A 14,662-nucleotide genomic window follows, 5' to 3' on the forward strand; every position below is an offset into this window, starting at 1 on the left:
TAACACAGGAACTAGTCATTTCCTGTAATACGACCAGTGATTCCCAAGCCCAGAATGGCTGAAGCCTGACTGTCACTCACAGACATTCTGACCTAATGAGCATGGAGCTCAACCTGGGCATCAAGAGCTTTAAAGGTAGACAAATGGTTTCCATCCCAAGCCCAGAGCTTTGCAAACATAAGTGACCTGGCAAAGGAACAATAAGGAAATCAGTTAATTAAAAATGCTAATCAGTTGACCATAAAGTAGCGAGATTAGCCTGGATGATCCAGGTGGGTCAATGGTATTCCTTTAACTGAGAGAAGGAATGCAAAAGAGCCAGGCTCACAATGGCATGACTTAGACGTAATCTGCCACCGTAGACTTTGAAGCCACAGGGAATATCCTATTCATGTTAGAGTTCTACTGAAGCTAGGAAAGACAACAGAGTGGATTCTCACCCAGAACCTTCAGGGAGCAAGACAATCCTGCTGCCTGAGACCAGGTAACAGACTACTGAGTACATAAAAAGTGCATTGTTTTGTATAGCTAAAAGTTCTGTGGTGTTATTCCAAAAGCAATAGGACACTGATACAGTTTCCCAGGCGATGCTAACGTGGCAGGGTTTGGAAACCACTGTGATGTGCCATTGAACATGCTAATCTTTCAGCTACAGAGGAAGAACTATTTCCTTACCTTTGGCTTTTTCCCCACTGAGCGCCAGCTGCCCAACACTGTTGCTTCCCCAGCCAAATGAAGTCCCCGTGAGAGACAGAGCAAAGCTGTGATTGCCACCTGCAGCCACCTGAGCCAGTGGGATTCCCTCCAGGGACATCACCCTTTGGGGCCTGTCTTGGGAACTGCAGTTCTTCCCCAGGCCCAGCTGACCATGACTGTTACTTCCCCATGAAAACACTTGGCCATCTACAAAAATAAAGAACATTTAAGAATTGCACACCAATTACCAAAATAGTAAAAAATTATCACCTTAGTTCCACACTTCTTTTCCCATTTTATTGAAGTATGATTGACAAAAGAAACATATATATTTGAAATGTTGAAGTAATATTCTAATATCCATATACACTCTAATAAATGCCACAATTGGTGATTAAATTGCCTCACACAGGGCTTTTGTTGGTGGGGTTTTTTTGCAAATTAGGCTTGCAGGGCTGGAGCTGTATAGATCTAGAGCATGCTCAGACTAAGCAAGTAAATAAGCAAACAGGAAAGTGGAAGAAAACAAAACCCTGCGTTCTTCGTCAAGGTCATGGATATAAAGCATTATTGTTATGGCAGGTACATTACAGAGCAACAGGTTTCCAGACCGTGTTTATCTACACGTGAACACTTCTCCTTCCTCGCAACCACCATTCTACGCTGTTTCTAGGAGTCCAGCTTTCTTTGATTTCACATGTAAGTGAGGTAGGTAGTAGTTGTCTTTTTATGTTTGGCTTAAGTTTCTGCTATAATATCATTCAAGTTCACCCATGATGTTGCAAAGGGACAAGGATAAAGGAGGAAACAAGACTAAGATTATCTGATGAGAGGCAAGGCGTGGATGTCATCAGGTTTGTATTATTCAGGAGCCCCTTCAAAACAATGTCCATTCTTTTCCTTTGCAAAGACAAATACTTGGAGTTGCCCTTGACTTGTGTTTCCTATAGCATTCAAACTAGAATCCTAACTGTCACCTCCCTGCTGCCAAGTCGATGAAGAATACAACCATTTCTCATCTCTCAATTATAACCATTTTAGCCAAGTCACCATGGGAAATTATAGTATCCTCAAACTACTATTTCACCCACCCACCCACTCCACCCCCCCACACACACACACCCGTCCCAACAATCTTTTCTACCAAGGGGTGGGGGTGGGGGGGTCAAAGTGAGCCTGTAACAATTTAATTCCAGTTCCCAAATCACGTCACCCTGCAGCTGCCTTTCAGGGATCCTGGCACCCAACCCCACCCCCAGCCACTCTTCTCTTTGGGACTGGCCCTATAACAGGCTCCTTTCCACTAAGGACCTTCTGCTGGTCCATGTGATAAGGAGACACGGGTAACCTTTCTGCATGCTTTGGCATGACCCTTCCTAACTCTGGTCACCCCGTGTGGACTGGGATAGATCCATTCTCCAGTCCAAGCCGAGTACACACATGCCATACTAGAGTCCAGTCTCACAGCATGCCTTGTCCACGTCAGAAACATAGCCAACCAAAGAAGTCCGCATGCCCTTGTCTTCTTGTAGAAACAACATGAAAGATGAAGACAGTATATACACCCCAAGATACACCCGTCCTGTAAAAGATTCTTCAATGAGAATTACTCAGATGGGCAATGAGGTACAGAACCTAAAAAGAACAACATAAACTTTATCAAAGAATCAAGGAGTTTTTAAAGAAGGACACAGTTTAGTGAACATGGAGAACAAATGCCTGTCCCGTATTCAAGAAAAGACAAACGTGAGAGAAATGATGAAGCCAATATGAATTTGAGATACAAATCTAATAAAAAGATAGAAATATTGAGAGGCACTTAAGCGAAAATGGAGATGGAATTAAAAAGAAAACACCAAAACACTTTCAAAGCTCAATAACCCAGGTAGGAAACTCAGAGGAAAGGCTCACAAGTAGAACTATCAAGCAAAAGATGTAATATCAAAACCAAAAATAAAAAATTAGACAACAAAATAAAAGAATGTGAAAACTATTTTAAAAGATGGGAAGGGAACAGGCATTAATTGTGAGAAAGCATGAAAAGACCAAATCTTGGCACTAAGGCATGCATAGAGACAGATTCCAGGTGAGTGCCATAACCAGAACTTAGCGTGATCACAGAAGGATACAGTCCCAAACTAAAGAAAGTCCTACCCAGAAAGACACAAGAAACACACAGAATACCAAATAGACAAGACCAGAGAAGAAATTCCTCAGAGCATGCAACAGTTAAAACATTAAAATATACAGAAGGAAGGATATTGAAAGTTGCAAGAGAAAAAAATAAATAAAAGAAAACCCATCATAATAATATCTTATTTCTCAATGAAAAGTCTGAAAACAAGAAGAGCTTGGAGCAATGTATCCAAGTTCTAAAAGACCACAAAAACAAAACTGTATATCTGTACCCACTGAATTTATTAGCCATATATGAGATATAAAGAAAAAAGTTTCTGTGATACAAACATGCTAACAGAATTCATACATACAAAAGCAGACCTGAAAAGAATATTGGAAGAAATGCTTCAGAATGAAGACTGGAATAAACATAGCTAAGAGACTGCAGAAAGAAAAAAAATGAAGATATAATTACTAAAACACAAACTAAGAATAAGAACACAGACAACAACAAAAAAAAAAACAAGACTGCAATCAACACACACCTTTAAACAATAACTGTAAGTATTAATGGACTTGACTGTCAAATTAAAAGACAGAGGCTGAATTTAAAAAAACAAAATCCAGGGGCTGGAGAGATGGCTCAGAGGTTAAGAGCATTGCCTGCTCTTCCAAAGGTCCTGAATTCAATTCCCAGCAACGACATGGTGGCTCACAACCATCTGTAATGGGGTCTGGTGCCCTCTTCTGGCCTGCAGGCATACACACAGACAGAATACTGTATACATAACAAATAAATAAATATTTTTTAAAAAATCCATATTTCTGTTAATTACAAGAAAACAATTGTAGTTTTAAGGAAAGAAACTACTCTAAAGTAAAAACATAGAAAAAATATTCCCAACAAATGGGACCAGAAAGCAAGCAAGCATTGCCGGATTCCTAATATTTGACAAAATAGACTTCAAACTAGAATGAATCAAAGAGATAGTTAAAACTCAAATAAATTAGAATTCTTCTATTCATTGTAATCAAGAGACCAGTTAACCAATAAAACAGAATCCTAAACATCTAGGCACCAAACTCTAGTGCACACAACTTCATAGCAACTATAGGATCAGAATTAAAGACACAGATTAACACCAACTTAATAATAGCAGATGATGTTACCACCCCACTTTCTCTAAGTATAGCGAGGTTTAGAGGCTATCTAGAGAAGAAAACATATACAAAGAAATATCAGGGAACATTGAAGAAGAGAGACAGATATACTGTAAGTGTCAGATGACAGAAAATCTACTCAGAGAGTATATCTTCTAGATAAGACAGAGAAACTGCAATATGACTGTTGTATAAGGCTTGACCAATGATATCAACTGACAAGCCACAATCAAAGGGAGAAATCTCTTAGAGGCCTTGCCCTAGAAGAAGAACTACAGGCAATAATGACCTGTAGTTGAGAATGAAAACCAGTCTTCACCAGGCATGAGTCCCAAAAGTATTTGTCCAATGTCAAGTGCTCAGCTCTGGAATCATATACACACAAGCAACTCTAAATCAAATCAGCATGACATATATATATATATATATATATATATATATATATATATATATGTATGTAGGTGTGTACCAATAAGAATTAAAGATTAAGAAACCATGAGTTCGAGAGAGGGAGGAGAAGGGGGAAATAATATGATTATATTTAATTAAATAAAATTATAAATGTAACATAATTATTATAATAATATATAGTTTACAGATATATATATGTGTGCATATCTCCAGGACTTAGAAATATCTCTGTGTAGGAGCTCTTGCTTAGCACGTCTTGCAGTTCAATTCTGGTTTTTCGAGACAGGGTTTCTCTGTAGCTTTGGACCCTGTCCTGGAACTTGCTCTGTAGACCAGGCTGGCCTCAAACTCACAGAGATCCACCTGTCTCTGCCTCCCTAGTGCTTGGATTAAAGGTGTGAGCCACCACGGCCCAGCTTTAGTTTCATTTCTTTTCTGTGAATTATTGCACATAAAAATATTAACAATAACTGGGTGTCTTTTATGTTAATCATTTTTCATTTAATTTGAAGCCACCATGATACTCCTCACAAGATAAAGTAGATTTTCTCCTCACCATGCCCCATCAAGAAATCTGAGCTGAGGATGAGGATGGTGAGGTATGAGAGAGATCAGTGGGAAAATACACGGTCCTGAATCTGACATCCCAACTTTTCTTCTATCTAAAGGTTCAGTTTACTGATGAGGATAAGACATTGGGCATAAAGGCAGTGTTAAAGTTGGCCATTCATGTGAAAGGGAGATCCCAGATTGCGGTGAGACACACACTACTTTGAATAAGAACAGTGACATTTGAAAAAAAAAATAAAGACCACCATATCTGATGAAGCCTACAGTTAAAATGTTCTAAATGCAGCTAGATGCCCATGACTTTAATCCCAGTACTGGGGAGGCATAGGCAAGCGAACTTTGTGAGTTCAAAGCCAGCCTAGTCTACAGACTGAATTTCAGGATAGTCAGAGCTACACAGAGAATCCCTGTCTCAAAAAAAAAAAAAAAAGAAAAAGAAAAGAAAAGAAAAGAAAGAAAGAAAGAAAGAAAGAAAGAAGTTCTAAATGCATTCAAATGAAACTTGGTGGATCTAGTGGATTAAAAACCCATGGTTATAATTTATATTTAAAATATTTTTCTAGTGACATTCAGAGGCTCCCAAAGTATTCTTTACCTTCCGATAATGCCAAGGTGTGGTAGTGTCCACAGGAAACTTGGATTATTTTTATGCCATCTGGAAATTTTATTTTCCTATAATGAAAAAAAGTCACAAAAGTCTGTTAAACCTTGTTTAGGAAGAATTAGCAAAGAAATTACAGACATTTAAAAGTATTCTAGATAATGCATCAGATCTTAGAGAATAATTTTATCCTCTTGTGCTCTTGTGCTCCGTTATCTCAAAGAGCCACGCTGCTTTTTTCCTTCCTTCTTTTTGTGATTTTTAACTACTGAGGGGAAGGGTTTCCTCCCAGCCTCTAAGAACTCCAGATCATCTCTGTCCCCTGGTGAAGACAGGGGAGCATTTGGGGTTCCCCCACCTATTTTGCACCTTTTAGATCTCTTCATTAGGCCAGACGGACTATTCTTTCCCACACTGAGCCTGCTAATGCCACTCCCGCCGTTATAATTTCCCTGGACAGTGAAGGAGACAGCAGCAATCTTATGCATCTAACCATATTCTTTGATCATGCATCACTGTGACAAGACATTGACTACCTAGGAGGACCTGCTGTCTACTCCTTCCTAATCGAATTTCTTCATTTCAAAGTACAGCACGCAGCCCAAGCCACATTCCATCAGTTGGTTTGTTTGGTTAGGTTTGGTGTAGTTTGGGTGTCTGGAGTCTTTAAGAAGAGGAGGGTAAGAAAAGGTCTCACATAGATCTAGCTGGTTTCTGACTCCCTAAGCCACTGACGAGGACCTTGAACTCCTGTCTCTATCTCTGTAAAGGTCTATGTATCCTAGAGCTTCACTGGAAGAGTATGACATGTTCCATTAGGCTTTTTCATCATAATTTCATTCATTGAATATTTGGGAAACACATAGGATGTGGCTTAATGTGAGAGGCTCTGTTCTACTCAGATGCAAGGGAATCAAGTGAGATTTCTTTCTGAATTCTTGGTTTCATGATAGTTTGTACTTAAATAGTTGTTTTTGATTTTTATTTACTGTAGGAGTCCAAGTGCTTCCCCGTATGTATATTATAAGAAATGAAATTAGGACTCAAGAATCACATATCATTTCATTCTGATTTTCTCCTTCATGAGCTCTAATTAAACAATGGGCTCTGCAAATGATTTTCTGACCACTTCTCTTACCCTTGAGGCTAGGGATACCTTAGGCAAGGTCATCTTTGTGTCCTGGTGTTTGAGTACCTATCATGCAAAATTATTGGGGAAAGGAGTGAATTAAAATACTTACTTAGGCATTAAGTTTATTTCCTTACATACTTCAATCCCCAGCTGCCCTTGCGAACCTGCTCCCCATGCAAAGACCCTTCCTTTGTGGCAGACAGCTATGGAGTGCTCCTTCCCACAGCTCACGAAGTCAACATGCAGAGTAGCCAATGCCTGGATTGGTTCTTTGGAAACAAAAATGAAGAGAAAACTCCCATAACGTTATAAGCTTCTAGAGTTTAAGACAGTAATTGCTTTCAAAACGCAAGACTTTACTCTTTGACTCCTTCAATGTCTGTTAAACCAAAGTCTAGAGACCTTACTAAACACCCGGAGGAAACAACCCAATATGCTCATAGTACATATGGGGAAACACAGCGGTGTTATTCTGACTGCCTGGACACAACTTGACTGGCAAGGCTTATCACCTTGAGTTCCTACATAAGCAAACTGAAACCCAGCTGTTAATGACGTCACAGCCCAGGGAAATGAAACTGAAACACGCCCAGCTAACCTCTACACAGAGAACAGAAGCTGTCCAGTAACCAGGCTCTGACCACTTTAACCAAGAGAATTATTTTGTCTTGCTCCCTTAAGCTCTGTATAAGTTTGTGGAAAATTCTGTCTGGAATCTGCTCACTCCCCTCAGGGTGGCCTGAGCCCTTAGACTCTAGTGCTGGTCTCTTCATGAGTAACAAATACTACAATTAATGCTTTAGGCTATTAATGTACATAGGTTACCTTTTTATTTCATTCTGCTTTTTCTGTTTGGTTCTTTTTTGCAATACTAGGGTGGGACCCTAGGGCCTCATTCATGTCTGGCAAGTGCTCTATCACTATTTCTTGATGGTCCCACACAGTAAGTCCCAGGCTCCTTTCTTTTGTTAAATAGAGTACACAAGTTCCTGAATCTAAGCACCTCTTTGGGTTTTATTTTCTTTCTGTGAATTCCCATGCAGACAAATTACTCTCTAGGTAAAAGATTGATAAAATTGAATGCTGTTTTTTGCCTGTTGGTTTTTTCCTGCTAAATTTGCAGCATTCAGAAACTGTATCTCAAAGAATACACAGTTATTCAAATTATTCTAAACACATAATCAAATATGGTTAAGGCCTAGGAATGTAATATAGCCCGATGGTAGAGTGGATGCTTAGCATATAAAATGACAAATAAACAAACCAAAAAACCCTAGAACTTTAGTTAGATCCATGTTTATAGGAATATGAATCAGTATAATATATTAAAAAGCCCCAATAGAGAAATATATTTTGGTAAAAACACAATTTGTTTAAATACAATACTTTACAATGACATGATTCTATAAGGATCAAATACATACACAGAAAATAAGACAAGCAGGAACTATGCCCTATTACTAGAGCTCTTGGTGTGACTACAGGTGGCTCCTTTTGAAAAATAATTTTTATTTATTTTTATGTGTGTGTGCGATACTGTGTGCATATGTGTGTGCTGGTGCCCACGGAGGCATCAGATCCCCTGAGACTGGAATCACAAGGTGATTACTGGCACATATGTTCTAGGAACCAAATCCTTAACCACTGTGCGATCTCTCCAGACCCTATAGGTGACTTTTTCCCCCCTAGGTTCCTACAACAGCTTTAATGCCCAAAAGTAATATTATACTTTTGTTTAAAATTAGGAGAAAAAAATGTTCCCGGGCATTGCTAAATTAGTTAGAAGTGTACAACCCACTCGGTCTGGAAGACAACCCCCTCCCCCTCCCCTGAAAGTCTGAAAGGCAAGGGGGAGGGGCCTTTTTTCTATCTAGAGGAACTCAGCTCTGAGCGGCTCATCATTTCTCAAAGAAGAGGAACTGGAAACCGAAACAAACGCTAACTAACTCTAGAGTCCTGGGAAACGGAAACCACTGACTTGGGCAGCTCAAAGCAGGGTAACCGGCTTCCAAGTATCCTTAGGGGAACCGGCTTCAAAGTATCCCTGGTCCAGAGACCGAGACATCCACATCCCGTCCCGTCCGGACACCCGCTCCTGGGCTGGGTACTCACCTGGCCGTTCGGTATTCTGCTCTCTCTTCTGGCCCAGCTGGCCAAAGCTGTTGTCCCCACAGGAGTACACTCGGTGGTTGCTGAACAGTAGCAGAGAGTGGCGCTCCCCACTGGCTGCCTGCAAGAGCTCACCCCCATCTCCCGCCTTCAGGCGCCGAGGCTCCGGACAGTCCGCAGTCCAGCAGAAGTACATCTCTGCACAGCCCTACCACCTGCGACTCTCGCGCATCAACTGGGTCAAATGGGCTCCCAACTGCGAGTGACTGGGCTTCCTAACTCCTCCCAGGAATGTTACTTTATCTCTGACGTCACGATTCTTTCACTCCTGTGAGTGTGTCCTCTTGTCTGGTGCCACTAACCGCTTCCTCCACTTCCTGCAGGTCATCTTAAAACCTGGCTGCTTGAGTTTGAAGCGCTTGAGTAGCAGAGAAAACAGAGAAAAAGGAAGTATCTCCACCATAATCAAGCCACTTCTGAGTCCTGCGATCTGGACAAATTGCTAAGTTTGTGAGGTTTTTTTTTTTTTTTTTTTTTTTTTTTTTTTGTGTGTGTGTGTGTGTGTGTGTGTGTGTGTGTGTGTGGTTTTTCGAGACAGGGTTTCTCTGTGGTTTTGGAGCCTGTCCTGGAACTAGCTCTTGTAGACCAGGCTGGTCTCGAACTCACAAAGATCCACCTGCCTCTGCCTCCCAGGTGCTGGGATTAAAGGCGTGCGCCACCACCGCCCGGCTGAGCTATTTATTAAGTGACAAATTCACAAGGTATAGATATTTCAGTGGCAGCTGATACTTGCTTTGTGGTCAGTTTTGGAAAATTTTCCATGAGGTGCAGATAAGAGGGTCTATCCTTTTGTGTTTTGGCGAAATGTCTTGTAAATAACTGTTATGTCCATTTGGTTTATAACCTCTGTTAGCTCTAGAATTTCTCTGTTTAGTTTTTGTCTGGATGACTTATCTATTGGTGAGAATGGATTATTGAAGTCTCCCACTACGTATGAGAATGAGTATCTGTTTTAAGTATTTCTTTTACAAATGTAGGTGCCCTTGTGTTTGGGGAATAAATGTTAAGAACTGCAGTATCCTCTTGGTGGATTTGTCTTTTGATATATAGTGACTTTCTTGTCTCTTCTGGTTAGTTTTGGGTTGAAGTCTATTTTGTTAGATATTAAAATGACCACACCAACTTGTTTCTTAGGTCCATTTTTTTTTGAATACTTTTTCTAATACTTCCCCTGAGTTAATGTGTATCTTTGATGTCGGAGTGTGTTTCTTAGATGTAGCAAACATTGTGGAATATTGTTTTAACTAGGAAAAGATGTGTTACATTTGCTTATGCGGCAGAATATTACTTTAACTGTGTGAAAGTATGTTACATCTGTTTCTGCTGCCTTTGTTAATGATGTAAACATGTGTCACATTTGTTTGTACTGCATTTAATTGTGTAAAGGCATGTTGCATTTGTTTTGCCTTGCCTACCTAAGGCATCTGATTGGGTCTAATAAAAAGCTGAATAGTCAATATCTAGGCAGGAGAGGGATAGGCAGGGCTGGTGGGCAGAGGTAATATTTAGGAGGAGAAATCTAGGCTGGAAAGAGAAAAGGGGGGAGAGAATGAGGGAGAAAGAGACGGACATACCGAGACCAGAAGTCAGGCAGCCACCAGCCAAACCTGAGAAGCAATGAAAGTAAGATATATAGAAGGAAAGAAAAGTAAAAAGCCTCGAGGCGAAATGTAGATGAAGAGAAACAGGGTAAGTTATAAGAGCTAGTGGAATAAGCATAAGCTAAGGCCGAACATTCATAACTAATAAGAAGTCTCCATGTTATGATTAGGGAGCTGGTTGGTGGCCCAAAGGAAAGTCTGTTAAGCAAAAGAATAGGTCCTGGTATTGCATCCATTATGTTTATCTGTGACTTTTTATTGGGGGAATTGAGTCCATTGATACTGAGAAATATCAGTGACCAATGATTATTGGTTCTTGTTATTTTGTTGTTTTGGGTGGTGGTGATGGTGTTGGTGGTAATAAAGGTGTGTGTGTGTGTGTGTGTGTGTGTGTGTGTGTGTGTTTGTGTGTGTGTCTTTCCCTTATTTTGATTTGCAGGTCTGGGAATATTTATTTCCTGTGTTTTCATAATTGTAGTTAACCTTAGTTTGGAATTTTCAATCTAGCTCCTTCTATAGGTCTGGGTTTATAGATAGATACTGTTTAAAGTTGATTTTATCATTGAATGTCTAATTTTATCCATCTGTGGTAATTGAAAGTTTTCCTGGATATAGTAGTCTGAACTAGAGCCTGTGATCTCTTTAAGTATTCTCAACATCTGTCCATGCTCTTCTGGATCTTAGAGTCTCCATTGAGAAATCAGGTGTAATTCTAATAGGTCTGCCTTTATATATTACTTGGTCTTTTCCCCTTGGAGTTTTTAATATTCTTTCTTTGTTCTACATACTTAGTGTTTTGATTATTATGTGGCAAGGCTACTTTTTTCTGGTCCAAATCTATTTAGTGTTCTGTGTGATTCTTGTACCTTTATAGCAATCCCCTTCTTTAGGTTAGAAATTTTTTCTTTTATGATCTTGTTGAAAACATTTTCTGGGCCTTTGTGCTGGGTTTCTTCTGCTTTCTTATTCCCATTGTTCTTAGGTGTGGCCCTTTCATGGTATCCCAGATTATCTGCATGTTTTGTGTCTGGGATTTTTTTAGATTTAACATTTTTGTTGACTGATACATCCATTTCTTCTATTATATCTTTAACGCCTGTGTCTTACATCTCTTGTATCCACTGGTGAAGCTTGCTTCTGTAGTTCCTGTTTGAGTTCCTAAATTTTTTCATTTCATTTCATTCCCAGAAGTTTGTGTTTTCTTTATTGACTCTATTTCCAAATTTGGCTCCTAAACAGTTTTATTTATTTCTTTATGCTGTTTGTGTTTTCCTGGATGCCTATATGGGGTTTACTAACTTCCTCTTTAAGGACTCTATCATCTTCAAATAGTTGATTTTAAGGTCTTTTTCTTGTGTTCCAGCTGTGTTGAAGTACTCAGAGCCTGCTGTGGCAGGATAGCTGGGCTCTGGTGCTGACATTTTGCCCTGGCTGTTGTTGATTGTGTTTTTATGCTGACATCTAGGCATTTGGATTTGGGGCGATTTATAGGTCTAGGTGCTGATTTCTGCATTTGTCTTTGTTAGGTTTGTGATTGTGGATAGGGTCAGAAAGGAAAGGGAGGCTGCATCTTGGTCCCTGCTACAGAGCGGGGATGCGACTGGGGGAACTGGATCTCAGGAGCAGTAGGAATGGGGTGGGTCCAGCTTCAGCCCACTTGTTGCCCTGGGAGGAGAGGCCCTTGGGTTAGCAGGGGGTGACTGCTTGGGCTGGGGCCTTGGAAAAAGCAATGAGTGGAGTGAGGAATGTTAGAAGTGGAAGGAAGATCTCTGGGATCTACAGAAGATGGGAGCAGGGAGTCAGGGAAGCGCCCACTGGTGTTCTGATGCAGAACTGGGGCTGAGGCTGGGGGAACAGAGCACCTGACATATTCTTAAGAGGTTAAATAATGCTAATCTTGGTTTTAATGAAATGATAAATTTAATGAAATTATCTCCTTTCATAATCATCTTATTTGCGGTGGTCGTTTGGTTACTCAGAGTTCCCTTCTTACATGAGCCGAGTTTCAGTGTCTAAATGCCTGAAGTTTTGCCACTGTCTCTATAAAAAAATTTTTCTCATTATTCAGTATAATTTGGATTTTAAGAATTGTTATATCCAAAAGAAATTCCAATTCCCCAAACTCCAAAAGGCAGTACACATGTCCAGAAATGAAAGTCTTGGTCCAGCTCCAGCCAGATTATAGAAGGATTGCTGGCAGTTAGAGAAAAGCCAGCATTACCCAGGAACTTATGAAATGGTTTTTGTCTGCCAAAAGAACTCATTCCCTTGACTCAGGCAGAAGGATCATGTGGTTCTTCATTGACACATACTGTGTTTGCCTATCAAAGCCCCTACTGACTCCAGGCTAGTCCCTGCCCACAAGTACCCACCCATTCTACATTTCAACGTCCTAGCCCTGCTGACCTACTCCTCTGCTCTACACTCCCAGGCCTGTTCCCGCTTACAGGCTCCCCCCCTCCCAGTATTTATTCTTCCTCCATATAACAGGCTATTCTCTGCTGTCCCCACTCTTGCTCTTCCTCACCATTTCTGCTTCCCTATCCCTGGCCATGTCCACTCTGTATCTTTTCTCTCTGCTCTGGACTCTTCCAGATGCCTCTGGATGTTTTCTCTCTCTTATCCACAATAAAAACCTTCCCCTAATGGAGTGGTCATTTTGGTAGTTTCCTGCCCCAGCCCCCTTCCTTCTCCATGAATCTGGTCCAGGAGACCTGGGAGGAGCACAAAAGCCACCACCTTTGCAAGGGACCCATCTGTCATAACTGAGTCAAGCCACTGATTTGACCCTTCCAAGATGTGAACATTTGCTATTGCTGGCTTCTACCACCCACCGTATTTCACTTAGAATTCTAGAGTTCACCTCTCAAGCCACTTAGCTACTTGCTGTAACCACTCATCTCTCCTTGCCCACTGGGAAAGTGTCCTCTCACTCTCTCTGGCCCTTGGAGCCTGCCTTGCCCTCCTAAATGTCTATCACTTGGAAAGGTTCTGCCTCTCCTGGGCAGCCTGGAATCTTCTGTACACTTCTCCTCTGTGATTCAGGGTATCTCTCTGCTAAGGCACTTACGCCTCTCCTCTACTGGAATTCTCCCACTGGCAGAGTTCCTATTTGTGATCCTTTTCCAGAAATCTCTCCAGTTTCACTCTTGCTCTGCTTCTGGCTCCCTCCCCTCCTCTCTCTCAACTCACTCCTGGAGTTGCTCTGGAGCCCTCCCTCACCTACTGGTGCCTACACTAGCCACTGGCTCTCATTAGACTCACTGACTCTTCACCTGCCTCTGAATCTCCCCCCCAACACACACACACACACACACACACACACACACACACACACACACACACACCACTTGTTCTCAGAGACCCCACAAAGCCTCACTGTCTGGCTGCAAACAGCTTGGCCTCAGTATAAACTAGACAATCAGTCTCAATGGCTACAAAATGTCACACTCAAGTCTCCAGATTCTCACAGATGATTACAACTTCTGCCACTGCACAAGCAAATGATCCCCCAAATCACTTATCTCTTGGCTTTCTCTACTATCCACTCTTGAAAATCTCTATGCTTTCTCTACTCTCTGGTCTTGAAAAATCTACTAAGACCATTGTCTTAGTAAAACTTAACACTGTCCTCTGTGTCCGCCAAAGACTGATGACCTCTGCACCCCTGCAACAAAGCCATCGAGATTACCAAGGAGGGTCCCAGACTAACTGTCCAGGCAGTGGGTAAGTCACTGTACAGAGGTCACTTGGTCTATACTTCCTGGTCAAATGTATCCTTCTCAGATCTCTGTGATGGCCTTGATGGAGGGCCCTAGCCTTATCAGACAGTTTAGTAGCACCAAGATGACCTCTACCAGGCTCTCTCATGAGGTTATTCTGCCAGGTCAGTCCATTCATAGCTAAAATGTCTGCTTTAACCTTTGACAACATTTGGTTTTACAGTAAGTTTCAGGCATGTTACTTGATGATACAGGTTAAAATAATTCTAAAGTTTAAATTACTTGACTCTCTTAAATTAAAAAAAAAGGCTTTGTGGTGGAGGCTTAATTACCTACCAGCCTAATTTGTTTTCATATGTAAAAATCAAACCTTGCTTTGCCTAGACTAGATCTCCCTACTAAGTCTCCCATTAAGAAAAGGCAAACTCAGGTTTACCTGGCTTACAGGTTACATGCTAAGAAAGACAAAATCACAAAACCG

The 14,662-nt window shown here is 41.0% G+C and overlaps 1 protein-coding gene across 1 annotated transcript in view; it reads right to left on the minus strand.

The window, feature by feature from the left end:
• The window catches only part of LOC121439737 (E3 ISG15--protein ligase Herc6-like), a 61,854-nt gene extending 52,749 nt beyond the window's left edge, over positions 1–9,105 (minus strand). The window contains exons 1-4 of the mRNA XM_041640344.1: positions 8,802–9,105; positions 6,799–6,958; positions 5,552–5,628; positions 676–903 (exon numbers count right to left, since the gene is read on the minus strand). Coding sequence (XP_041496278.1) covers positions 676–903; positions 5,552–5,628; positions 6,799–6,958; positions 8,802–8,994 — 658 coding nt within the window. The 5' untranslated portion in view covers positions 8,995–9,105. The remainder of the gene's footprint in view (positions 1–675; positions 904–5,551; positions 5,629–6,798; positions 6,959–8,801) is intronic.
• Between the last annotated feature and the right edge of the window lie 5,557 nt (positions 9,106–14,662).

The sequence above is a fragment of the Microtus oregoni genome, unplaced genomic scaffold, assembly GCF_018167655.1.
Source record: "Microtus oregoni isolate MIOR12 unplaced genomic scaffold, Mior012 000062F_ref0000492, whole genome shotgun sequence".
In the NCBI taxonomy this organism is placed as follows: domain Eukaryota; kingdom Metazoa; phylum Chordata; class Mammalia; order Rodentia; family Cricetidae; genus Microtus; species Microtus oregoni.